This window comes from Thalassophryne amazonica, chromosome 8 (genome assembly GCF_902500255.1).
Source record: "Thalassophryne amazonica chromosome 8, fThaAma1.1, whole genome shotgun sequence".
NCBI classification, from domain to species: domain Eukaryota; kingdom Metazoa; phylum Chordata; class Actinopteri; order Batrachoidiformes; family Batrachoididae; genus Thalassophryne; species Thalassophryne amazonica.
The window spans coordinates 93224308-93251624 of NC_047110.1; the positions used below are offsets into that span (position 1 = coordinate 93224308).

General features: G+C 44.8%; 1 protein-coding gene across 1 annotated transcript; it reads right to left on the bottom strand.

Moving 5' to 3' along the window:
• Positions 1-26037, bottom strand: panx2 (pannexin 2). The gene is made up of 5 exons (XM_034177001.1): positions 25679-26037; positions 15721-16835; positions 14326-14461; positions 4453-4638; positions 1-320 (listed from the first exon to the last, which is right to left on the bottom strand). Exons 1-5 carry the CDS (start codon positions 25905-25907, stop codon positions 1-3), a joined length of 1986 nt encoding a protein of 661 aa, XP_034032892.1. The 5' UTR covers positions 25908-26037.
• Positions 26038-27317: the final 1280 nt, after the last annotated feature.

Consider the following 27317-nt stretch of genomic DNA (forward strand, 5'->3'; position numbering starts at 1 on the left):
TCAACATTCGCCAGCAGCAATAAGCTCTCCCGGCCTCTCTGCCAGCCTGTCTCTTCGATTTTCCTCATCTTCCTCTTCCTCAAAGAGAGTGTGGCGAATACTGAGCAGCTGGTGTGTGGGGGCTCTGGTCAGGGGTGGTGACTGAGCCTCGTGGTTTTCTACATGGGAGAGAGCCTCGCTTGGGGGAGGTGAGGGTTTGGGACTGAGCGGGTCATCACTAGATGGTGGGTTGGGACTCACTCCGTTGACATATGTGGCAGTGGGCAGCGTCAATGTAGAAAAGGCAGTGTTGGTTGACTGGGGAGAGCAGACCTTTGTTTCTGAAGACATGAGCACAAAATAACATCAAGAGAAAACAATGTTACACTGTAGAAAAAAAAATACTGAACTATATTATGAGCAAAGCGACGTGAAGCTCGCTTATGGTACAGGGAGTCCCAAACAGGAAGTGCCAAATTTTGAGTCCATAGTGAAACAGAAATGTCAAATGTCAAACACATCCTGGATAGACACTTCCTGGACTGACAGATGAGATCTCATGGAATCTCGCGGGAACTCAGTGGCAAGTTCACACTGAAACAGGAAATGCCAAATTTTGAATCCACAGTGAAACAGGAAATGTCAAATGTTGAACACTTCCTGACATAGGAGCTAGAGCAGAGGCCGGGGTTGCAATGGACTCCCCTGAAATCTGATTGGACACAGATGATTGACATGTCACAGCACCGCACGTCTGGTTGAAAAGAGATGCATTTTGTAATCAGTGAGTCACATTGACTGCTAGGTTCCTCCTGTCCAGTAGTTGGTGCTGTGTATCACAAAAAGCTCTAATTCACTTTAGTAGAAGAAAAAAGTTTGCCTCAGATTTGAACTGAACACGTCATTTGAAATGTGGACTAATAATGACACCAAAGTTATATTGGTGAGTAAATGACCGTATTTTATGACAGAAATGAGGTCCAGGTTGTTAAAAGCACCATTTCTCCTTTAATTCAGGTTGGCTTATATATGCGTGTGTCTCCAGTGATTTTAAAATTATTTTGTAATTGTAATTTCTTTGAATATTCGGTATTTTAACATTTCCCATAATCCCCATGTGCTTCACAGAATGCACTATAGCGCCAGCAGAGTTCTGGTGCAGTGCATGTAAACAATGGCAAAGTGAGGATGTGAATGGCTCCGATTCAATGAGTTCATGAGTGATTCTGGTGATGACACGGTCTCTGAAGTTGAGAGGGTTATCTAGAAGAGGTGTAGCACGTGTGATAAACTTTGGCCATGCCCTGATGTTGTCTTTTTGTCCATGCTTCAGGAGGTGTGTTTACATTGTGCTGTAAACTGGAACTCTGCTGAAACCAACCTCTCGTGAGTCACGGACCGCTTGACGGTGCAAGACTCACACCTGCGAAACACCGAATATTATGTTTCATGCTTGCATTTTAACAACACTGTTATTGCTAAAAGCTTGTGTGAGAATATAAACGTATTATCCTAGAAAGGGCCAAGGCCACCTTGGGTTAGATAAGTCCGGCGGCTGTGTTGAAGATGGTGCGGAGAGTTATGACTGGAGAAACTGTGGCTAGGTAACCCCCTCCATGTAATTTCGAGGGCTGTATGTTATCTGGAGCTTTGTTAACCCTCTGGGGTTGACGCCGTCGTATACGACGACTGAGACCAAGCTTTACTAAATTATAATTAACTTTTTAATGATATGAGATAGAAACTTACTTTTTTATTGCTGAAAAGTTAACTCAGCAGACTTTTGAGCCAGCCATTGGCCATCTTTGTACTCCTCATAGAAGCTGTGTGATGACGTGCGCAAAGTGAGTGTCCAATCAGAAGTGGTTCACTGTCACATGGTTTTCCAAAATCCAATTGTAGGGCAGATTTACCTCACGTGGTAAACCAAAGATCATTTTTAGGAGTGATGTGTTACTAGTTGGCCCATTTGAATAGCCATCTGGCTGCTTGCTGCAATGTACCCTGCACCATTACGCACAGCGATCAGTGAAAGTGAGCAGACAGAGGGCTTCTGATGACAATCTCACATGCTCAAACACAGATTGTTGAGTTTTAGAGATGCTCCACTCCTCATTACCTGTGAATGTTATTGAATAAGCCTGTGGCAAGCTCTCTCGCTCCGGCGTAAAACACTGTTTATTCGCTGATGAAGCGAGACAAAGGAACACCTCCGTTTCGGACATGTCCAGCTCTCCACAAGTTCTTTTATACTCACTCGACTGGTAAGCACTGAAAGCCGAGATAGACATGTCCCAACTTGTCCTCTAACACGCCGAAACGGAGGTGTTCCTTTGTCTCGCTTCATCAGCGAATCGGTCGTGACGCGCGAAGCCTCCGCGCGGCTTTCCATGACAAAATCTCTTGTTAAAAGTGAAATCTGCCGGAAAATGGCTGATGTCCAGGTCTTGTGATAACCAGAGAAAGAGCACACGACGGTCTCGTATCCACAGAGCCATCAGCTTAGAAATGATCCAGTGGTTTGTGCCGCATCGTCGCAGCTCACAGCGCGGCGCACCGACTGTCCTTTAAAGGGGTCCTTAAACCTGTAGTTAAAGTCCTTATTCTCTGTGAAGCCCGTAAAATTTTCACTGAAAGCCAGATAAATTTTTTGAATGGTTTCCAGGTGCCAGTCTCTAACAGCTTCTGAAAAAATTCTGATGGGAAAAAAGTCCTTTTCATTCCGCCATTTCCAGACAATGAAAATCCGACGAAGGGGCGGGACCACTCCTTCCACAAGGCGTGCTCACAGGCGAATGACGTCAACGACAGGCGTGGAAAAACTCACGCATGCGCACGAGGGTGCAAGCATGTCTGACGTAAAAACATATGAATGAAATCCATATAGTTTTTGAAAAAAATAAAAAGGTACGATACTTTATGGACAGACCTCGTATATTCTGAAAGTACAGGTTGTCCTGAAAAAAAAAGAGACATAAAACTTGATTGTGGGATGCAGGGAGAGCTTTTAACAGCAATAATAAAACATTTATGCCAGGCGAGTGAACTGTCCAAAAAATGCCCTCGGACCCCAGAGGGTTCATGCCTTCAGTGAAAAGGAAGTTGCAATATCACTGTTTCACTCCTGCGGTAATAAAGACTTCAATTGAAGCAAGACATCTGTTTCCCTCTTCCTCCAGCGGTAGTCAGGACGGTGATAATTTTTCTGACCCCATGTTACTTTGGTAGCCCTTGTCTGTCTCTTGAGCATTATCATGGCTTTATTCCTGTGTCTCCCCAGGAGACACATTTTGGCCACATGGCCAAAATGTTGAAACTGACACTCTGTCACAATGCAAGTGATAGTCCTCATTTTAGTTTCTCTTAGACTAAGATGGCCCATTAGTGCTTGTGATTAACCCCAATTTCTGCAGTGTGAAGCAGATGACTATGACTCCCAGTGGACGGGATGGCTTTCCACTACAGGTTTTTTCCTCAGCCAAAGTTGTGACAGCTGAATGGACTGGGTTAATGGGGTTGAAATGTCTTGTACACAAAAACAAAAAAGTACCATAGCTGAGGATTAACCAGGAAGTCTACATATTTGTCGCCCAACATCTTATCCTCCTTAAGACGTGACAAGTCCTTGTCCTTGAATGTCCTTGAATAACAGCTAAAAGGTCCACATGACAAGCACATTGTTTAATTTCAGCTCCACTGTGGTGATGTATGGATGCAACATTGTAAAAATGGTCACTGTCCAAATACTTGTGGACTTGACTGCATGACTGCAGAAACATCTGGTATGAGGGCTGAGACTTGAACCAAGTGTCTGTAACTGAAATAAACATTTTGGTCTAAAATGTTTTGCCATCAGTGAAGGCCACATCACTATTAGATTTATGAACAGCCAGAATTATGTTGCGATAATAGCAGAGAGTAAACAATGGTGCTTATTGTTTGGAGCAAACAAAAGGTTCACCCACTTAATTCTGCTGTTAAAATGTTCATTGTTTATAATATTCAACAGTCTGTCATTTTTAACATGGACTGTGTTTTTGGGTTCATCTTTGGCACGAAGCACATTTCTGGGCAGCGAGGCCTCCGTTGGATTGACAGTATTGTTCGCATCGATCACGTCTGTGCTCCAAAAACTGTCTCTCACACATGACTTGCACAAAGGATGAGAAAGACAGTATTGTGCCTCCACCAACAACCTCTGTGGACTAGTTCCACATGCGGTCCTAGTTGGCGCACAGGAAGTGCAACCGACTTGATGAATTGGGAAGTTGCCCGACAGTAAGAACTCTCTAGTTTGGTGGTGCCACTCGTTCTGCCAACAGCGTCACTGGATGTAGTTTAATGTCACGCCCAGGATATTTGCTATCACCTAATACTACTGTAGCAGTACAGTACTAGAAAAATTAAACAATAAAAAGAAATGTGAGAAATTAAAGCAGAGATACTGTGAGTAGGAGAAGCAGTGAGATCTACCTGTAATGGCACCAGACACATGAACAATTGTGTGCGTTCCTTCCAGGTACACTGAATCCATGCTGTGGTCTGTGGGGAGTGGGTCTGTGGTCGCAGCCTCCACTTTGGGTTTACGAATGGTCAGCATGTACGGATGGACATCCAGTGAGAAATTACGTGTGTGCTTTTTCTCAATCCCACTTAAATCTACAAGGGAAAATGAACAAACGGGTTTAAAATGAGATGAAACAAATCAAGGAATCAGGAAAGATTTATGACACTGAACTGCTTCTCTTTAGTATGTCTATATTAAACAAGCAGAAAAGCAAGTAAGGGTTACTCATATCTCTATTCAGCCAAAATCAACAAATTGAAACCTCCCTTTTTTGTTTCAGCTACCCCCACTTACTCACGGTTGCCACAGCGGATCTGCATTGGGATTTGGCAGTTTTCTGTCAAATGCTCTTGGTGACACAGCTTCAGTTCATGGAGAAACCAGCTCACAGCTCCTGGTGTTCCCAAGTGGTTTCTCAGCCGAGTAATAATCAGGACCTACTATGCTTCACTTCTGAAATCTGACGGGGTCAGGTGTGCACAGAATGACAGATGTGGCAGAAGTCAATACCTCCCTTTATAGGTCACAATTTATGAATCCCTTAATATAGGAGGTCTGTTAGAAAAGTATCCGACATTATTTTTTTAAAAAACCATATGGATTTGAATCACGTGTGATTGTGTCAGACAAGCTTGAACTCTCGTGCGCATGTGTGAGTTTTTTCATGCCTGTTGGTTGCGTCATTCGCCTGTGAGCAGGTTTTGAGTGAGGTGTGGTCCACCCCTCTCGTCTATTTTTTATTGCGAATAAATGTCTGAACGATTTGGAGCTTTGCTGCCTCAATTTTTTTCCAGAAACTGTGAGAGACCTCCAGGTGGACACCATTCGAAAAATTAATATGTCTTTCAGGGACGATTTTATGGGGATTAAACAGATTACGGAGTGTTACTGCTGCTTTAAGGATGGCCCACAACTGCTGAGAATGCGGCGCGCTCCCAGCCCCATCGACAGGCTGACACCCCGCTGGAACAACCAGATCATTTCCAACGTGAAAGCTTTGTTGATCCGGGACCTCGTCTGACTTTCACAAAAAGGCAGAAGATGTGGACATCAGCACTTTTTCCGGCACATTCCACCATTACAGGAGTTTTTTTCATGGAAAGAAAAGCGGAGGGACGCGCCACGCAGCTGTTCATTACGCGGGACAAAACCACCTCGGTGTTGGTCTCTCAGGACAGCTTTCAGGTGGATTTCAGACGGATTCCGGTTGCTTTCCAGTCGTGTGAATATCCGATTGTGATTGTGCATGAGCTGGACATGCCAGAACATGTCCCGTGAGGCTTCATCACGGCGTTGCTTTGCGCCAAGCGGCTGCACCGCGACACGCGGAACTCCTCTGCATGTTTGTCTTAATGTGCCGGAAAAGTGCTGATGTCCACGTCTTTTCACAATTCCTGTGCTAGTCAGATGACATACCGGATCAAGACAGCGTCCACTTTAAAAATGAATGGCACATTTCACTGTTACAGGAGTTTTTGTCATGGAAAGAGAAGCTGCTCCACCGCGTGTCGCGGTGCAGCCGCTCAGCGCAAAGCAACGCCGTGATGAAGCCTCACGAGACATGTTCTGGCATGTCCAGCTCATGCACAATCACAATTGGATATTCACACGACTGGAAAGCAACCGGAATCCGTCTGAAATCCACCTGAAAGCCGTCCTGAGAGACCAACACCGAGGTGGTTTTGTCCCACGTAATGAACGGCTCCGTGGCATGTCCCTCTGCTTTTCTTTCCATGAAAAAAACTCCTGTAACGGTGGAATGTGCCGGAAAAAAGTGCTGATGTCCACATCTTCTGCCTTTTTGTGAAAGTCAGACGAGGTCCAGGATCAACAAAGCTTTCACATTGGAAATGATCTGGTTGTTCCAACGGGGTGTCAGCCTGTCGATGGGGGCTGGGAGTGCGCTGCGCTCTCAGCAGTTGTTGTTGGGGAAAGTGTAGTGACACGGACCCACAACAGGGGGTGCAAATGAACGGTCAATAGATGAGCCAAAAGGTAACAATTTAATGTTGTGAATGTGCACAACGATTATACAGACAATCACAGAATCTGATAGCAGTCAATACACCAAGGTGACGTGTGGGCAGGCTCGAGGATAGAAGACGCCTGTCCTGAGAAGAGCCGGAACCACACGATTTCCACCGCCACAGAACCCGGAGAATACTGGAGCCGCCAAGTCCCGAATTCTCAGGTGATCACCGTCCCCGACTGTCGGATCTGGTACTGCTGGCGAGGAGCACAAACAGTGAGATGTGGGTGTGTGCACACCCAGTAACAAGAACAGTCAGAAGGTGGAAAGTCACCTCCACCTCTAATCACACACTCGTGCAGCTCCTGTCTAACCACTTATCTGGTTTGGGTGTGAAGCGAAGCCGTTGCTGTTCACACCAAACGCCAATCCACAGATAATGAAACGCCACAGGAATACGGCTGCAAAGAAGTTCAGGTTATTATTCAATGATTTAGGTCAGCAGAGAAAAGTACCTTCACAGGTAGATGATATCTCGGCAGCGAAGTGGAGATGACATCCGGCTTTTATGGAGTGATGAAATGAAGATGGGTGACAGCTGTCATGAGTTGATGTGTGACAGCTGTCACTCCCGGTTGTGTCCGTGGCGGCAGCGCTCTCTCGTGCCTGAAGCCTGCACTTCAGACAGGGCACCCTCTGGTGGTGGGCCAGCAGTACCTCCTCTTCTGGCGGCCCACACAACAGTTGTGGGCCATATCCTTAAAGCGGCAGTAACACTCCGTAATCTGTTTAATCCCCATAAAATCGTCCCTGAAAGCCATATTAATTTTTCGAATGGTGTCCACCTGGAGGTCTCTCACAGTTTCTAGAAAAAAAATTGATGCAGCAAAGCTCCAAATCATTCAGACATTTATTCGCAATAAAAAATAGACGAGAGGGGTGGACCACACCTCACTCAAAGCCTGCTCACAGGCGAATGACGCAACCGACAGGCATGAAAAAACTCACGCATGCGCACGAGGGTTCAAGCTTGTCTGACGCAATCACACGTGATTCAAATCCATATGGTTTCTTAAAAAAATAATAAGGTTGGATACTTTTCTAACAGACCTTGTATTCATTCAATAGATGCAGCCATCCTGCTTTGTGTGCACATGATTATGTTGGGTCTTAGAAATGCAGCAGTCGGTCCTGATTTGTCTTTGGCTAGTACACTGACTGGGAACACCAGGAGCTGTGTGTGTGTGTGTGTGTTTCTCCATGTAACCCTGGAGTTGTACCAGAGCGGGCATACAATGTAAAACTTGTCAAATCCAATTGCGGATTAGTGCTCAAACCAATTTGGAGACCCGGAGCAACCAGGGGCAGCTGAAAGACAAACAACAACATGTGATTCATAGATATCAAACTCATGAAAACGTCCAGCCAGTTTGTGCCTTCATTTCAAGCCAGCACATTGTATTTTGGACACTTGCTGGTATCACAATATCTAAAATGTCTGCATGTGAAATTTGTAAGGCACCTCCCCTATTGCACAGATTATTAGAGCCTAATTTGGAAAGTACTGCTTGATTAGTTTTATTATGTGTCGACGCGGGTTGAGGAGCGGACCTGCGTCAGACGGAACCCAGCGCTACAAATAACCAGAAAAGCGGTTCCAAAAACAATATATTTATTTCACCCGCTAGTGCATAAAAAGTGTAAAAACAGAAATAGCGTCCTTCTGGTGGAGTGAAGGCTGGCACGCTCTCCAGCGCCCAAAAGGATCGAAGCCCGGTGCTCCTGGACCCACTACCACCGCCAAACACCCCCCAGGTGGACACGACAAACCGACTCTCTGCGAAGCATAGAAGAGGTGAGGTAAGTCAGCAGTTACAACTAATATCCTTCAAAAGACACACACTATCAGCAACACATGCAGGTCTGTATTTTAAGCTTTATGCAAATGAGCAGCTTCTCACAACAGGTGGAGGACCACTTGTCCGCATGCCACAGCAGTGAGAAGCGAGCTGCACAATCCTCATCACAATTCAAGTATACTGCGTAACAAAATACCAAGTTACTATCAACAATTAGTCAAACACTTAATCACCTTTGATGTGTGCTGACAGCATGTGTCCCTCACCCTTCCTTGCTTCATGGGCTCGATGTGTCAAACCCAGGCGCGGTCCTCAGCGTCTCACAAACGAACATCACAAGGTCGAGTTCCCGGCAGTTCTGCTTGAATCACACATGACTTAAATGCAGAACGCCATCCAATTATCTGCTTCAGCTGAAAGTCTTTAAGGTTGCATGTGAGCACCATTCACAGGTGCTGCACATGATGTTTATGAGGGTGAAGGATTCTTCAGCCAGCACCTTCTCCACAGACAAATCAGTTCTCATGCCACCTGGAGAGCAAAGAAAAGAAAAGAACACCAAAATATCCAGCCACACCCCCCAACACACAACAGTACCCCCCCTTTAACGGGAAGCCTCCCGGCGACCGAACAGACCAGGCCCGAGAACAGCACCTCCCTCTGGGGTCCTCGTCAGGAAGCAGACAGCACCACGCTCCCAAGGTCCACCACAGACAGCAGGACAGGGCACCGCAGCTGGAAGGCCGGCTGGCATCAACAAAAGCCCCAAAACATTCCCCAGTACAATCCAACACACAGGAAAAAACACAAAACCCACCCAAAACCTCCCCAGGGGACCGTCCCATCCAACCCCGGGAAGAAAAGAAAAACACCCAAACGCAAAAACCCAACACAGCCCCACAAACACAATACAAACATAAATGCATAAAAGAAAAATAACAAACAACCCCCCCAGAACGACCTGCAGAGCCCAACCCCCCCCCAGAAGGCCTTTACCGCCAGTTCCAGGAGGAACAGCCAGAACCAGAATCCCACAAAGGTCCCCAGGTGTACATGGAGCAAACGGCGCCCCCCAGAGGACCGTACCATCAACCCCAGGAGGTACCCTCCCCACAACCCCGGAACCCCAGACCCGGCCACACTTGGCTAGTCGGCCCCAAGCCAATTCCCCCCCAGAGGACCGTCCCATCAACCCTGGAGGTGGAACCCGGAAGGAAACAAAACAAAATCAAAATCCAACCCCCGGAGGACTACCAAAACAACCCCGGGGAGATATAAAACGACCGTAAACCCTGTTACCTTCCCCGGCACCCCGAAAGACCCCAGGTCCCTCCCAGAGCCCCTCGGCGGCTCAATTTTGGCGAACGGCTCAAAACATTAAGCCGGGAAGAGAACAGGAAAAAACTAACCCAGCCCCAACCCCAAGGCGCAGCGGAAAACCGGAAATACGTCCGGTGCCCCAACTCGACCATACCCCAGCCTCTCGGGAGGGGTGGAACTACCGAAATGGCGAACGGCAACAGATCGGCCCACCCCTCCGACTGAGGTATGTTCCCGCTGCACCACACCCCGGCAACACCAATGACGAACGGTACAAAGGCTCACCGAGGCTGGAGTGGAACCGGGCCCTAACCAAACCAAGAAAAACGCCCCTAACACCCCCCCCCCCCCCCCCCAGTTGCAGAGGTCTTCTGAGAACGCTCAGCGTGACCAACCTGCACCACCCCACAACCCACAAGACGAATGGTCTTGGGGCAAGTGAGGTTGGGGTTAGGGATGTAGGGAAATAAAAAACAAAATAAAACGACCCAACAACCCAAACAGAAAATACCTAAAAACACATAAAAATTAACAATTAAGTGAGCCCAGACGGGCTTCTAACCGCCTAACATTCACTCCACCAGACACGCCTCTGACTCCCCAAACAAATTATAACCCCTATTTAAAGAAAACAAAAGATTAACCCATACAAGATTTTTTTTATTTTTTTTTATTTTTTATTTTTTTGTGTGTGTTATTTTGCCTGTCCCAGAACACCTGGAGATATGTCACCAGAGAACATTGCATCAAAAATGAAGCACAGGCTTCAACATGTCCCGCATAAGGCTCTGGACGACAAACAATCAGTTCGGACGCCGAATCTCTGGGAGACGGAGTTATCTGCACCAGTATCGATGGTGCCGCAGCTGGAGCAGCAGGAAGCGGAACGGCTTGCGCTACAAGCTCCGCAACACGGGCGTCCGCTGGCCCAATTTGGCTTGTAAGATGCGGCAATTGTTCCCATATTTTCTCCAAGTGTTCTTGAACTTTTTCGGCAAAAGGAACTGCCTCTGCTGCTGGGTCCATTATGGAATGGCCGGGAACTACTGTTATGTGTCAACGCAAGTTGAGGAGCGGACCTGCGTCAGACGGAACCCAGCGCTACAAATAACCAGAAAAGCGGTTCCAAAAACAATATATTTATTTCACCCGCTAGTGCATAAAAAGTGTAAAAACAGAAATAGCGTCCTTCTGGTGGAGTGAAGGCTGGCACACTCTCCAGCGCCCAAAAGGATCGAAGCCCGGCGCTCCTGGACCCACTACCACCGCCAAACACCCCCCAGGTGGACACGACAAACCGACTCTCTGCGAAGCATAGAAGAGGTGAGGTAAGTCAGCAGTTACAACTAATATCCTTCAAAAGACACACACTATCAGCAACACATGCAGGTCTGTATTTTAAGCTTTATGCAAATGAGCAGCTTCTCACAACAGGTGGAGGACCACTTGTCTGCATGCCACAGCAGTGAGAAGCGAGCTGCACAATCCTCATCACAATTCAAGTATACTGCGTAACAAAATACCAAGTTACTATCAACAATTAGTCAAACACTTAATCACCTTTGATGTGTGCTGACAGCATGTGTCCCTCACCCTTCCTTGCTTCACGGGCTCGATGTGTCAAACCCAGGCGCGGTCCTCAGCGTCTCACAAACGAACATCACAAGGTCGAGTTCCCGGCAGTTCTGCTTGAATCACACATGACTTAAATGCAGAACGCCATCCAATTATCTGCTTCAGCTGAAAGTCTTTAAGGTTGCATGTGAGCACCATTCACAGGTGCTGCACATGATGTTGATGAGGGTGAAGGATTCTTCAGCCAGCACCTTCTCCACAGACAAATCAGTTCTCATGCCACCTGGAGAGCAAAGAAAAGAAAAGAACACCAAAATATCCAGCCACACCCCCCAACACACAACAAGTTTTTCAAAATCAGCCAGACAAATATAATAATCACAACATTTCTTATCTTAAAACGTAAAAAAAAAAAAATGTCAAAAAACAATTAAATGAAACATTGCATTGTACCTTCCCTAGTGGCCGAGATTATAAAAATGTGAATGGAACTGCTTGAAAAGCTTTGTAAAATCATGTCTTGTGGACGTGTCATGTGGAGCAGAGCTCACGTGGGTGACGTGACAGTCAGATCGCCCACTGCGTGTTCTGATCTGACGGTCGGTTTCAATCTGGGGAGCTGTCAGTGTCCGCTCCATGCGCGCTTGCTTGCTGCAGCTTGTCGCCACCACGGCGATAGTTTTTATTTATGTCCATGTAAATACAGCAATCAGACACACATGCCTCACAGTGGACAGTTGTTAGTCCGTAACTGTGCCAACACAGTACGTTTTGTGTAGCTGGAATCTCCAGAATGACAGATCACCACACCTACTTCTGTCGGAAGCCACGCCTTCCATGAGTGGAGTGCACACACCCATGTGTGTATTTGCAAAGTCATACTAGTGGGGAACTTAGACAAATTTGACAGCAGTAAGACAGTGATTGTCTGCAGTCTGTTGTCGTGCCAATAGTGCGACTGGCCACACATTTTCTAAGTGCCGTTTGAGCGGTGTTAGATGTTCATACATGTCACCTGGAATTTGGCTGGCACCTGCTGCGAGGGTGCGATGGGTTCACCCAGTGCACACTCTGTCTTTCAGGTGCTTGTGTGTGCAAATAGTTGTAGCACCAGGTGTACGAGGTGTTGGCGACAGGGATGACATTACATGGTTTCACACGATTCCTGCATCATGCGCACTAGGTGTGCACTTTGTCCAAACTTCACACTTTGTGTGAAGGGGCCGTTAGAGACTGCATGCATGGGACCCTGAAAACTTGCTAAAACAAATATTCCACCTAATCCGTGTCTGCTCCGTTTAATCTGCGTGGAATTTAATAAGCGCAAACAGAATTTCCAACATTTTATATATATTACTCTGGGACAAACTGGACAAACAGTGTTGTAAAGGACAATAATCAGGACATTAAAGAGCAAACTTCACTTTCCCCCAGAATGACGTGAACAGGAAGTGATCGCGGCTCACAGCAACTCCCACTGAAAATAACGAAGAAACAACCTGAGCTTCTCGCATGTTTACATAAAACAAACACAATAACAACATCTAAAAACCCAGATAATATATTTAAGAGAGTGTTAGGCACAATATACAAAGAGTTTTATTTTGTGATGTTAATGCTGTTGTCCGTGTGCAGCGGTTAAAGTGCAACCTGATCAGACATCTCGCAGCGTGGCGAACTCTCCAAAATTTTGTGAGATTTTGCAAGATTTGAAACCTCATTAGGTCGAATGGGCAAAAAACCCAAAACTCGGGACGCAGTCAGAAGGGACAAATATTCAGCTGTGTACGAATGCTGTGCGAATACCCAGAACGCGTGCCAAAGCCGCCTCTACTAATTCGCGCACATTCGAAGTGCAGCAGCTCTCTCTCTCTCTCTCTCTCTCTCTCTCTCTCTCTCTCTCTCTCTCTCTCTCTCTCTCTCTCTCTCTCATGTGTGGCAGTTAATCAAATGGTATTCAATGCAGACACTGGATGGTGCGCAACATCCCTTTCAATACTATCTGCTGTTGTGGCCATTGTGGCCCATCCACAGTCTACAGCCAGGCGGGAGGTTCCTGCCTCATCCGTGTTGCCTTGAGGGAGCACTTGGGCCATTCAGCTCACATCGATGTTGCATACAATTGCATTCCAGCTCATCCGTGCAACATCCAGGGCATTTGGTTGGGTTCTGTCTTGGCTGGCCATTGCAGTATGTCGCCCGACCCCGTTCAGGTGTTTTGAATGCTGAGACTGCAGTCAGAGTGCACCTCGATAGATTGCCATTTGAACTTTCCCCACGTCGAACACACCTCAACAGTGTGTTATGAATTTAAATATAGTGACCATTTGGACATGACACCTTGAATGGTAGTTCCTTCTCACACCTTGGTGCCTCTGCCTTGTTGGCATGGTGTTTCAGGCGAGTATGGAAGGCTGGATAGCTCATGATGGGTAAGATCCCACCTTATACCCCAGGACGACCTAACAGGCACAGTCACAGTTACTCAATCTTGTTTCAGCGAGGCCTTGACTCTCGTCTGGCTACATGGGCACCGTAAGGGAGCATCAGGATGGGGTCAGTTGATGGCTGCCTATGTGCCTACATGTTTGGCAGTATATTGACTTGATTGGTATACTGGATCATACATGAGAATTCAATTATTATGCCAAAATGATCTTAATTTTTGACATGACAGAGTCATGTCAAGAGGGTGAGTTGTTAGATAATATCTGTGTTAATTCCGTATTTTATGTTATCAAATATTTGCTTTCGTTATATGTTTAGATGTGCCTGGAACCTGGATTTAACTGGTCCAAAGTCTCAACAGACAGTTAAGTTTCACTTCCATTACACATGCACAAGCTTCCTAACAGTCGTCAGTCATGATCTTATTTTCCTTCACACTTTTGCTTCTTTGATGATGGGAATTCAAGCTCCCTTTCCGTCTCATTATTGCAGGTAGTTATACTCTAATGAAGAGATGAATTATGAATTCTATCTTCCATTTCTGCCAATAAACATCCTTAAAGTCTACACACTGTAGCTTTAATAGTGCTGGTTGTAGTACTGCATACCTTTTGAGGAAGGATGTTGTGTACTCTTACTATCCAGAAGTGGTGCTATGAAGCTGTCTGCAACGTTTTTCCGTCTGAGGGGTTTGGGCTTTTCGGTTTTGGTGTTATTTTCCAAACGAGTCAGGGTAAGAGGTTCCTTTTGAAGAGCAGAGAACATCATAAGATCTTTCAGTGACTTCACATGCATGTACACATCACACTTCTGTAAAAGCAGATGAGATATGTCAGTGTAAGATGATATGCAGACTTCCTCTGAACAACTCTTTCATACAGTATGTGGTGGGTTTGCAAGTAATGTCAGTGATACTGGTAAATTCTCATTTATATCAAAGAAAGGTATCAGAGGGCTGATGTACAGCCTGTGTGCTCTACACACCACATTGTAAATGTTCAAGTAAATATACATATGTCTGACATGGTGTTTTTGACTAAATAGGACTTCATAATACGACTTCTGTGTGGTTTCATTATGAAGTCATTCAACCACACACACACACACACACACACACACACACACACACACACACACACACACACACACACACACACACACACACACACACACACACACACACACACACACACACACTCACTCATCTTCAACCGCTTAATTCAATTAAGGGTCGCGGGGGGCTGGAGCCTATCCCAGCTTTCATAGAGCGCGAGGCGGGGTACACCCAGGACAGGACGCCAGTCTGACACAGGACCACAAACAGACAAACAAACACATTCACACCCACTCGCACACCTACGGACAATTAAAAGATTCCAATCCACCTAACCTGCATGTCTTTGGATGTGAGAGGAAACTGGAGCACCTGGAGGAAACCCATGCAAACACGGGGAGAACATGCAAACTCCACATAGAAAGGCCACAGGCGGGAATGGAACCCATGACCATGGCAACAGTGCTAACCACTAAGCCACCATGCTGTCATTCAAACAATCAATAACAAATATTTTGCTGATCAATATATGCTTTAGATCATCCATTTAGGCATCTTGGTTGTTGAGATGTACAAAAAAAGTTATTTTAGGGCATGTTGACCATTGACCTTTAACCAAACTACCCCAAAAGTTAATCACCTCTTGATATCTGTACAACATTCCCACTAAGTTTGATCCTTCCAGGCACCCTGGCTGAGATATTCCAAAAATGTTTCCCTTTACCTTTGAGCTTTGACCAAATTAATCCAAAGTTTAATCACCTCTAGCTTTCTGTCCAAGTAACATTCCCACCAACATTGAAGGAAAGGAGCTGTTTCCGAGTTATCTTGTCCACAAGCACACAGACACCCCCCCGCACTGAAAACAGTACCCTGCTATCGCCCTTTTGCAAACATGCAGAGTAAAACAACTGTGAGCATGAAAATAGTCGGAGGGCAGCGCCCTTACCTTGAATGGCTGAGGAAGAGGATTGGAGCTTGGAATCCATTTAATCTTCTTTCGAGGACGTTTGATGACCAGCGGCTCTCCTCCCATCTCCCCTACTCCAAGGTCAGAGGGATCCATATTTGGGTCTATTGTCTGTATCCCAGAATCCCTCACACTGGGTGTAGCATCATGATTGGACTGTGCAAGGGCAGCCAACAGCTGCCTAACCACGTTATCATACATGAGGTCGCTCTCGTTGGTGATGAAGTCCAGCCGGTTGAGCGACTTGATGTGGTCCCTGTTCTCATTGCAGAACATAGCCAGGATGTTGATGTCGCAGAACTGAGACTTTTGCCAACGCCTGCGCGTCTTAATACCTACTTTATGCAGTTTGTCAAATACAAAGTTGGATTTGCGCACCACAAACAAATGCAGCAAATTAAGCAGGATGATGAGGTTCATTGTGCAGAGCAGGGCGATATCCACTGCCGCCATGATGCGCTGCAGCTGCACAGCAGGCAGCTTACAGTTGACCCTGAGCTTCAAGTCTGGGTAGCTGCTCGTGTCTGGAGGCTCACCCAGGGCACAGGTGAATTCATTCTGCCTTTGGCGGGCATAGTAGGCGCTCAGGTAAGAAATAGGGATAGAACTCAAGCAGATAATGGCAAGGTGGCGCGCCAGGTAAATCTTAGCCAGAAAATTACTTTGGCCCCGTCTTTCCAAATACTTCTCAAACAAGTTCTGCTCAGGGCTCTTCTCCTTCTCCGCGTTCTCTATGATCTCTCTCCTTTCTCGCTCAGTTATACCAGGTCCTTTGGACTGGATCTGCTTCTCGATCTTTGGGGCTCGGCCCTCAGCGGCTCGATGGTAGCAGTTATCAATCTCTTGAAGCAGGAAGTTGAGCTCTGAAGTGAGCCGTGTAGATGCAAGGAACTCCCAGCCCAAAGCGGGAATGTACATGATTCCAGCAAAGGCCAGCAGGGCATAGGGCAGAAACTTGTGTTCAAATAGTGAAGGCCAGAGGTGAGGTTCAACACCAGGTGCAGCATCACGCAGCTCTGTCCAGCAGTAGCCTCGTGCATACAGTGCCTGGTCTCTGGTGAAGTTATGTGGGGTGTAACAGTATATAGACTCCTCTGCAGGGACAACATGGAAAACATTAGTCCAGATATTGCTCTTAACATGGATGAGTATACATCATTCATTCAAACTATATTGAAGACATAGCTTATGGGGGGGTCCATAGATAGATAGATAGATAGATAGATAGATAGATAGATAGATAGATAGATAGATAGATAGATAGATAGATAGATAGATAGATAGATAGATAGATAGATAGATAGATAGATAGATAGTGGTAGAATTGCTGCCTTTGGAACAACAGGTTGTGGGTTCAAACCCTGGTCATGACACACATCCAGTAAGGGTCCCCAGGCTAGACACCCTCATGGTACTCCACCAATTTGCTCACTCATATGAAATTGAAAATGAAATAGGTTAACAATGTCGGTTGCTGAGGGAGGAAACAGGACACACTGATGGGAGATGGGCTACTGGGACAAGATGTACACAGACAAGGACTGACAACATAGAACTGATGGAATGCTATGACAACAGACTCAATGAGAGAGGTAACATGGATGAACAGAAGACCAACCTCCACACTGACCAAGAAGCACCTGGTAGCTCAGTGTTCTATCATCAATAGAAGGAAGCTACGTGTGAAGCTAGTGTGAACACAAGGTAGGAGAGAGTAGTGTTAAGCAACTGGATGATACCCTAGGGTCCACTGGTCCTAACCTCTTTATATTATTTGGATGATACCCTAGGGTCCACTGGTCCTAACCTCTTTATATTATTTGATGGTGTATATTACAACCCCAAACTGATTTTAAAGTTCACAGTAATCCAGTTTTGTTCAGTTTACAAAAATAAAACATATGATTCTGTTGACATACACCATTAATCACCTTTAATTGTACTGTTGTCTATAAATCTGTTGAATTGAAAATCAACAAATAACGCTAATTCACCAAAATTAAATGGTTTTATTTAATTGACACACTTTTGTAACATTACTTAATGTACTTTAGTGCAACCTATAGCCTACCATAAATGTAAAAACAACTTCAACATGCACTCCTTAATACTACAACCCCTGGCAATAATTATGGAATTATCGGCCTCGGAGGATGTTCATTCAGTTCATTCAATTTTGTAGAAAAAAAGCAGATCAGACATGACACAAAACTAAAGTAATTTCAAATGGCAACTTTCTGGCTTTAAGAAACACTATAAGAATTCAAGAAAAAAAAATTGTGTTGTGTGGGCCGCTGAAGAGGAGGTACTGCTGGCCCACCACCACCAGATGGCGCCCTGCTTGGAGTGCGAGCTTCAAGCACGAGAGGGTGTCGGAGCCACTGGGAGTGACAGCTGTCACTCATACAACTCATCACCATCACCATAAAGGCCGGACTGCAACTCCACCTCCTCGCCGAGAAATCAGCTACCAATCGAGGTAACCTTCTCTGCGATTTATATTGAGACTAAAAACATTGTTCTGTGTGCAGCCGTGTTCCTGCGGGTTTTGTCAGAGGCTGGATTGGCGGACAGTGAGAGGGCGACGTTCTTCGCCTCTCACTCCATCCAGGAAAGAGACCAACAGGAGCTGCACGGGTGAAATTGTTTCTGGAGGTGGAGGTTCTCCCTCCCGGAGGAACTAATCAAGGGGCGATTACTGGGTGTGTCTTCACACACCCACCATTAACTGTTTCTGTTTCTGCCAGCAGTACCTGGTCTGACAGCTGGAGACGGTGGCCACCTGGGACTCGGGACTTGGCGGCTCCGGTGTTCTTCAGATCCGCTGGCGGTGGAAGCCGTGTGGGATCCGGCTCTTCTCTGGACAGATGTCTTCTATCCTCGAGCCTGCCCACACGTCACCTTGTATACGATTGACTGTACTCCTCTATTGTCATTGTCTGTATTCCGTTGTGCAATTCACAACATTAAATTGTTACTTTTTGGCTCATCCATTGTCCGTTCATTAACGCCCCCTGTTGTGGGTCCGTGTCACTACACCCTCCCAACAGGATTTCTCGGCCAGCGTCATGGATCCCGAGGGGCGTCAACCATCGCTTGAACAGCCAATGGAAGAGCAAGGTGAACAGGTGTCAGCAGGAGGCGTGTTAGGTGAGCTGCAGCAAATCTTAACCACTTTCACTGCTCGGTTGGACTTAGTCACTGAGCAGAATGTTAGTCTCAATCGGAGGATGGAGGCTCTCACCGCTCAGGTGGAAGCGTGTGCTCAGGACACTGCTGCAGCACTTCCTCCGGCTGACTGGAGGCCTGAAACAACATTCCGCTGGTCGTTCAACGAACCCCCCCACCATCCCCTGAAGCTTACATAAGCCCTCCGGAGCCGTACGGAGGCTGTGTCGAGACGTGCGCGGACTTCTTAATGCAGTGCTCGCTCGTCTTTTCACAGCGTCCCGTCATGTACGCGTCAGACGCTAACCGGGTAGCTTACATAATAAATCTGCTTCGAGGAGAGGCACGCGCCTGGGCTACGGCGCTCTGGGAGCAGAATTCACGGCTCCTAATGACATATACTGGGTTTGTGAGGGAGTTCAGACAGGTGTTCGACCACCCTCATAGAGGTGAGACCGCTTCAAGCGTGCTGCTGTCGATAAGACAGGGGTGTCGGAGTGCAGCAAAGTATGCAGTCGACTTCCGCATCGCGGCAGCGTGAGCCAGCTGGAATGCTGTTGCGCTCTGCGCCGCCTTTGTAAACTGACTGTCTCTGGTCCTTAAGGAGCACCTGGTGGCGAAGGACGAGCCACGGGATTTAGACGGACTTATCGACCTAGTTATACGGTTAGACAACCGATTAACAGAACACCGACGGGAGCGAGACGAAGGGCGTGGTCAGGCACAAGCCGTCCCTCTTCCTCCCGGGTCCGAAAGGGAGCCGTCTTCCCCACGCTCCACAGCCAGGGCAATCCACGTGACGACAGCTCCCCCTGCTGATGTTGCTATGGAAACGAGCAGGGCCAAAAGGCGATCAGATCAGAGACAAAGCAGGCTGTTCAGTGGGGAGTGTTTTCACTGCAGCTCAACCAAGCACACGCAGAAAAACTGCCCCAAACGGTCAATACAGCAGCACTCGTCCTTAGAGACTGGGCTAAGGATGGGTCACAATACCCATGCGGGGAGACCCCGAAGAGGCACTAAATCCTGCGCAATTTGAACTGATTTTTAAAATGTGTTTGGCAATTCTATACAAAAAACTCATCCAGTTCCATATTTTTACCCTAAACAAACCAATTGGATGGGAAAACACCCAATCTGGCAACCCTGCGCCTAACTGAAGTAGCACTGCTAGCCCACATTCGATTCTGACATGAGACGACAAGTTGCCACTATGCGACAATTAAACAATGAAGCGACAGCAGGAGTCTGGAGCTGAAAAACGGAGGAAAAAGAAACAAAAAGATGATGCCTGTGCATCCCTTGCTGATAAGTACGTGTTAAAGGTTTAAATTGTTTTGATTACTTAATGTTCAGTGGTGCTCCTTAAGCTAGGTTGCGTTGGCTTTGCTGATTTGATGTAGCTTTAAATGCTAAACTTAAACGCTTTAATAAATAGTAACGGTTTGAGTAGAACTCTTGTGTGTGGGTGATTCTTTAACTACGGGCACTATTTGTTGTGTGTTGGGGGGTGTGGCTGGACATTTTGGTGTTCTTTTCTTTTCTTTGCTCTCCAGGTGGTATGCAAACTGATTTATTGTCTGTGGAGAAGGTGCTGGCAGAAGAGTCCTTCACCCTCATCAACATGATGTGCAGCACCTGTGGATGGTGCTCACGTGCAACCTTAAAGATTTTCAGCTGAAGCAGATAATGAGATGGCGTTCTGCATTTAAGTCATGTGTGATTCAAGCAGAATTGCCGGGAACTCGACCTTGTGATGTTCGTTTGTGAGACGCTGAGGACCGCGCCTGGGTTTGACACATCGTGCCTGTGAAGGAGGAAGGGTGAGGGACACATGCTGTCAGCACACATCAGAGGTGATTGATTATCTGAATAATTGTTAACAGTAACTTGGTATTTTGTTACGCAGTATATTTGAACTTTGATGACAGTTGTGCAGCTCGCTTCTCACTGCCGTGGCATGCGGACTGATGATCCTCCACCTGTTGTGAGAAGCTGCTCATTTACATAAAGCTTGAATTCGGACCTGAATGTGTTGCTGATAGTGTGTGCCTTTTGAAGGATATTAGTTGTAGCTGCTGACTTACCTCACCTTTTCTATCCTTCGCAGAGTCGGTTTGTCGTGTCCACCTGGGGGGTGTTTGGCGGTGAACGTGGGTCCAGAAGCACCGGGCTTCGATCGCTTTGGGCGCTGGAGAGCGTGCCGTCCTTCACTCCGCCAGACCGATGCAGTTTTTGTTTGTACACTTTGTTATGCACCAAATTAATTGTTTTGTTATTGGAACCGCTTTCTGGTTGTTTTAGCGCTGGGTTCCGTCAGACGCAGGTCCGCTCCTCAACCTGCGTCGACACATAACACTATTGGCCTTGTAAATGTAATTTCTCCCACACCATTGCCTTACAATATAAAGCGCCTTGGGGCAACTGTTTGTTGTGATTTGGCGCTATATACATGGGCTCTGATGTCACTGTTTATCTCCATAGAAACTACCCAAACAATCTTTCATACAAACTGTTTAGGGACATTACAGTGTTGTGGTGGAAATTACGGCAATAGTGTGGGACAACTACATTTTGTTTAAAAAAATCACAACAGTTGTATGACATTGAATACCCCAATTATGTTTTGATTATTTTACTGATATTTTATTCAGAGATATTTTAAAACATTAGAAAAAATGTTTCTTTACCATTCATTTTTATCATTGAAGATCAAAAGTCTGGGTGTGGGACAAGCACAAAACAGCAATATTTGCATATAATGATGCTTAAAAAAGGTGAAAAAGTCATCATAGACTACTAGAACAAATTTCTTAACACACTTTCATTGTAAAGATAACTATAAAAGTGTGAAATTTCACCTTTTTTCTGTTTTTCATACAATATGATCAAAGGACATAATAAGTGCCCGTAGTCTAAGAATCACGCGTGTGTGTGTGTGTGTGTGTGTGTGTGTGTGTGTGTGTGGGGGGGGGGGGGTTCTCTTGTATGGGGGTGGGGGGGCCTCCCTGACCAGTTATGCTTAGGGCCTCCAAAACCTTAGCAGCGGCCCTGGTTCACAGTCAGCTGTGTCTAAACTCTGGACTAAATACAAACAACATGGGAAGGTTGTTAAAGGCAAACATACTGGTAGACCAAGGAAGACATCAAAGCGTCAAGACAGAAAACTTAAAGCAATATGTCTCAAAAATCGAAAATGCACAACAAAACAAATGAGGAACAAATGGGAGGAAACTGGAGTCAACGTCTGTGACCGAACTGTAAGAGACCGCCTAAAGGAAATGGGATTTACATACAGAAAAGCTAAACGAAAGCCATCATTAACACCTAAAGAGAAAAAACAAGGTTACAATGGGCTAAGGAAAAGCAATCGTGGACTGTGGATGACTGGATGAAAGTCATATTCAGTGATGAATCTCGAATCTGCATTGGGCAAGGTGATGATGCTGGAACTTTTGTTTGGTGCCGTTCCAATGAGATTTATAAAGATGCCTGCCTCAGAGACTGCAAGCTGTTATAAAAGCCAGAGGTAGTGCAACAAAATACTAGTGATGTGTTGGAGCGTTCTTTTGTTTTTCATGATTCCATAATTTATTCCTCAGAATTGAGTGATTCCATATTTTTTCCCTCTGCTTGGTGTAAAAAAGTAACCATTACTGACTGCCACAATTTTTTTCCTGATTTCTTTTAGTGTTTCTTAAAGCCAGAAAGTTGCCATTTGAAATGACTTTAGTTTTGTGTCATGTCTGTGATCTGCTTTTTTTCTACAAAATTAAACAACTGAATTAACATCCTCCGAGGCCGGTGATTCCATAATTTTTGCCAGGGTTGTAAGACTAGTGGACCCTAGGACCAGTGGGAAGTTCCCATTTTTCTTGTGGATTAATTTTTCTTTGTGTCTGTGTGTTTTGTGGGAAATGAATTCAGTTCATTTACTTAAGACTAATTCATCACAGTGATATCAAGACAGAAATAACTCAAGTTTTTACATCTGTTTTCAAAAGCATCACTGATCAGTGATACAATGTAGTTGTGAATGGAATCTTTGTCCTCATCACCGTGATAGATTAGTCTTAAATAAAATGATCTAATGTTCAGTTATGAACACAGTCACTGCTGACAAACGTAAACTTCATGACAGAGTTAGCACAGGAAGCTAACGTGAATTAATCCAGGTGATCAGTGGTAATATTTTTATCAGTCCGCATGCCACGGCAGTGAGAAGCGAGCTGCACAACTCTCATCAAAGTTCAAATATACTGCGTAACAAAATACCAATTTTCTGTTAACAATTATTCAGATAATCAATCACCTCTGATGTGTGCTGACAGCATGTGTCCCTCACCCTTCCTCCTTCACAGGCACGATGTGTCAAACTCAGGCGCGGTCCTCAGCGTCTCACAAACGAACATCACAAAGTCGAGTTCCCGGCAATTCTGCTTGAATCACACATGACTTAAATGCAGAACGCCATCTCATTATCTGCTTCAGCTGAAAGTCTTTAAGGTTGCACGTGAGCACCAACCACAGGTGCTGCACATCATGTTGATGAGGGTGAAGGACTCTTCTGCCACCACCTTCTCCACAGACAGTAAATCAGTTTGCATACCACCTGGAGAGCAAAGAAAAGAAAAGAACACCAAAATGTCCAGCCACACACCCCCAACACACAACACAGTGTTTGAAATTGAATTTTGAAGGTTGAATGTTTTTAGCATCAAAATCAGAGTTTGAAGTTTAATTTCTAAGGTTGAATTTGTTTAGCATCAAAATATTCAACCTCAAAAACGTCAACCTAAAAAAAAAAAATTAAACCTAAAAAAAATTCAACCTAAAAAATTCAACCTCAAAAAATAGAAAAGCAGGGAGAAGCAATCGATCTCTGTATCATATCTGTATCTGAGTCATCCAACATTTATGTATGGATGTAAGTCTATGATGTTGGATGATTGAGACAGGGATCGATTGCTTCTCCCTGCTTTTCTATTTTTTTGACGAATTTTTTTTAGGTTGATTTGTTTTAGGTTGAATTTTTTAGGCTGAATTTTTCAAGGTTGAATTTTTTAGGTTGAATTTTTTTTAAGTTGATTTTTTTTTTTTAGGTTGAAGTTTTTGAGGCTGAATAATTTGATGCTAAACAAATTCAACCTTAGAAATTCAACTTCAAACTCTGATTTTGATGCTAAAAATATTCAACCTTCAAAATTCAAATTCAAACTCTGATGGCACAGATTTACTTCCATAAGTCAGAGCTGGTTAGGTTGGTCATGCAGAATCTGACTCCGCAATGCAATAGCGCTGCTACTTCCTCTCTCTGTCGTAGAAAGAGCAAAAATCAATCTGTCCCCTGTCCAGTTTGTCTTTACCTCTCCCTTTATGTTCCTTTTGTGCACTTGACATTCATAAGTAATCACTTTACTTTGGTAAACTCACACCTGTACCTCTTCTTGTCATTCTGTCACAGAGGACACAACAACACTGTTTGGCTCACACACACGGTTAATGCACATTATCATCAGCATATTGCATTCTCAGGTGTATTGTCACCTCTTAGTTTTTGTTGCGTTATACTAGATCAGGGGTCACCAACCCTGCCCCCGGAGATCACCTGTCCACCATGTTTTCCATTTCTCCCGGCTAATTAACTAAGTCAGGTTTGCTCATCCAATTAAGTGGAAACACCACACTTTGAAAATATGCAGGCATGTAACTTAGAAAAGTTTGACTATGGATTTTTTTGTAGGCAGATACCCATATCAGGGAGTAAAAAAAAAAATTGGGATACCAATATATTTATCAATACACACATAGACAATGGCAATGATTCTTAGCATTTCATTAATAATTCCTTATGACAAAGAAATGTAATTGACTTGATGTTTTACAGTTTAAACATGACCTTTATTATAAATAACTATAAACACAACCAATAACTAGTGTTAATTTCATCAGATGAGACAAAATATATTCGTCAATGACCATTTTTTAATGACTAAGATGAGACGATGACGAGATGGCGCCAATGTTCTAGGACACTGACGAAGATGATATTAACATGCATTTTTGTTGAAAAAAGACAGGACTAAAATGTTTTGCATGAAATTAAAATTGAAACAGAATAATCTAATTATTTTTTATCAAAGATGAAAATGTCTTGATTAAAACAAGACTAAAATACACTGAGTTCTCTTTTGACTAAAACTAGTCTAAAATAGGCAGACTTTTAGTCGAGTAAAATCTGACTAAAAGAAATTGTATGTGAATGACTAAATATGACTAAAACTAAAAAAGGGCATTTGATATAGGAGTAAGACTAAATTAAAAACAGGTGACAAAATTAGCACTACCAACAACCAACCAAATAGATCATGCTGCCTTCACATGGATTGCCAGTTGCCATGTTGCAGCACTCGGCATTTGTATAAAATAAACTTCTTGTCTATATTGGCATAGCAACCACATGTCTCATCACTGTAAAACTCCTACTCTTGGTCAAAATGAATGGCAGCTGGACTCTTTGCCTCTGTCTGTAGCTAATATGACCAAGGGGTGATGAGAGTCCAAGCCTTTTTAAACACTGTTGTTTCCAACAGCCAATGTGTTTTTCTGCATTGTTTACTCAGTCAAACAACAGTTTTATATCTGCAAAGATAACACAGACACCGATATGTGTGTGAAAGGTTCACATCAACCAACTGATATTTCAGTTGGACTCTATAACTGGCAATTACTTGTGGCAGTGAGTCCTTTTAACAGATGAGTGTCTTACCTGCAAAGTTCCGAGTGAAGACGAGGGTGACGAGCAGAATGGGGATGATGACGGTTCCTATAGTGACAACCCGATCAAAAGGCAGCTCGAGTTTTAGCTGGACCATTAAACTGGCCAGGGCTCCGCCTTTCTCATCTTGAGAGGAGCCTGGCAGGATCAGCTCCTTGAGCTTCTCCCCAGCGAGTAAAGCTGTGGCCATGTCTAAGTTTTGTTCAAGGATGTTCTGCATCCGGAACACACAGAAAACACACTATAACCCCCCCGAGCGTGAGTGGGGTGGATGTGTGTGTGGCCAAACACTTCCAGTGGTTAGCTACTTGTCAACACAGTCATGGGTGGCCAACTTCAGCTGCTGTCACCATGTGTGAGAAAGAACCAGTTGATCCTTGGTGGACAGTTTTGTTTGGAGCTTTGAGTTCCTAAAAGCTCACATCTGTTAGGAGGAAACATGTTGTGGAGAACAGTCTTTGCTGTGCTTCTTCAATGAGCATCCTTATATTCTTCCTCCTATCTTCTGAGCCTGGCTCCAGCCAGCTGCACACAGTGAGGAAATCTAAATCTGGGAGGTGTTGTCGTGATTCTCCAGGCAAGTGACTGTTAAAGACGCCATGTGAGCGTTGAAATGTTCTGATCACCCATTTCCTGAAAGACACATAATGTGTTAGGAACATACAATAATTACATTTTTTTATATAAATATGAATGTAAGACATCAGAGGACTGATGCAAACTCTGCATGCTCTGAACAAACATGACTTCATTTTATGACTTTCTCATGACTTCATCACTATACCAATCAATCACAAGTATTTTAATGATCAGTATAAACTTTGGATCATCTCTCTCCCCCTATTGGTTGCAGAGATATAGTAGAAAATATGTTTTCACACCACATTTTTGTTGACTTTGACCTTGGTCTGACACTCTCAAGAAGTTAATCCTTTCAAGACCTCTGCCCAAGTAACATTCCCACCAAGTTTAGTGAAAAGCTGTCTGGATGATTTTTAGTTATCTTGTTCAGACAGACAGACAGACACACACACACACACACACACACACACACACACACACACACACACACACACACACACACACACACACACACACACACACACACACACACACACACACACACACACACACACACACGCGTGACTGACTACAATATCCTGCTTTACTGCTTTGCCGGTGCGCAGGGCAAAAATATAGTAGTTCATTACAGATTCCACTTTGAAGAACATGTACAGATAATTATTGCAGTTGGTTTTGAAATTGTAGACCATTCATCCATTCATATTTCATTGTTTATCTGGTGTCTGGTCACAATGGCAGGAAGGTAAAAGCTGAGTTATGCTTCTGAGCTTCCGCTGCACGATATCTAGCTGATGCAGAGAAGAGAATTATGGGTAGCCAAATGGAACAGAGGCTTACTGGCTTGCTGACTTGTATGCACAGAGTTTGACTGGTGTAACAACTGGAATAACACCTAATGCTTCCAATGCTATGTGTGAACATTGTTCACTAACCAACATGCATTGCTGGAATTAATACAAGAATTATGAATGACAAGTCCACAAGAGACTCTTGCAACACTGTTAAGGGTAAGGTAAAAACTGTTCACCTTTATGTTATGATCTTT

Excerpts from the sequence above, each read along its gene's own strand:
- panx2 (XM_034177001.1), bottom strand. The coding sequence starts at position 25,907 with ATGCAGAACATCCTTGAACAAAACTTAGACATGGCCACAGCTTTACTC. Across the intron at positions 16,836-25,678 it reads CTTCACTCGGAACTTTGCAG|AGGAGTCTATATACTGTTAC; the intron begins GTAAGACACTCA and ends TTGTCCCTGCAG. Across the intron at positions 321-4,452 it reads TGTGTCTGGTGCCATTACAG|AAACAAAGGTCTGCTCTCCC; the intron begins GTAGATCTCACT and ends TCATGTCTTCAG.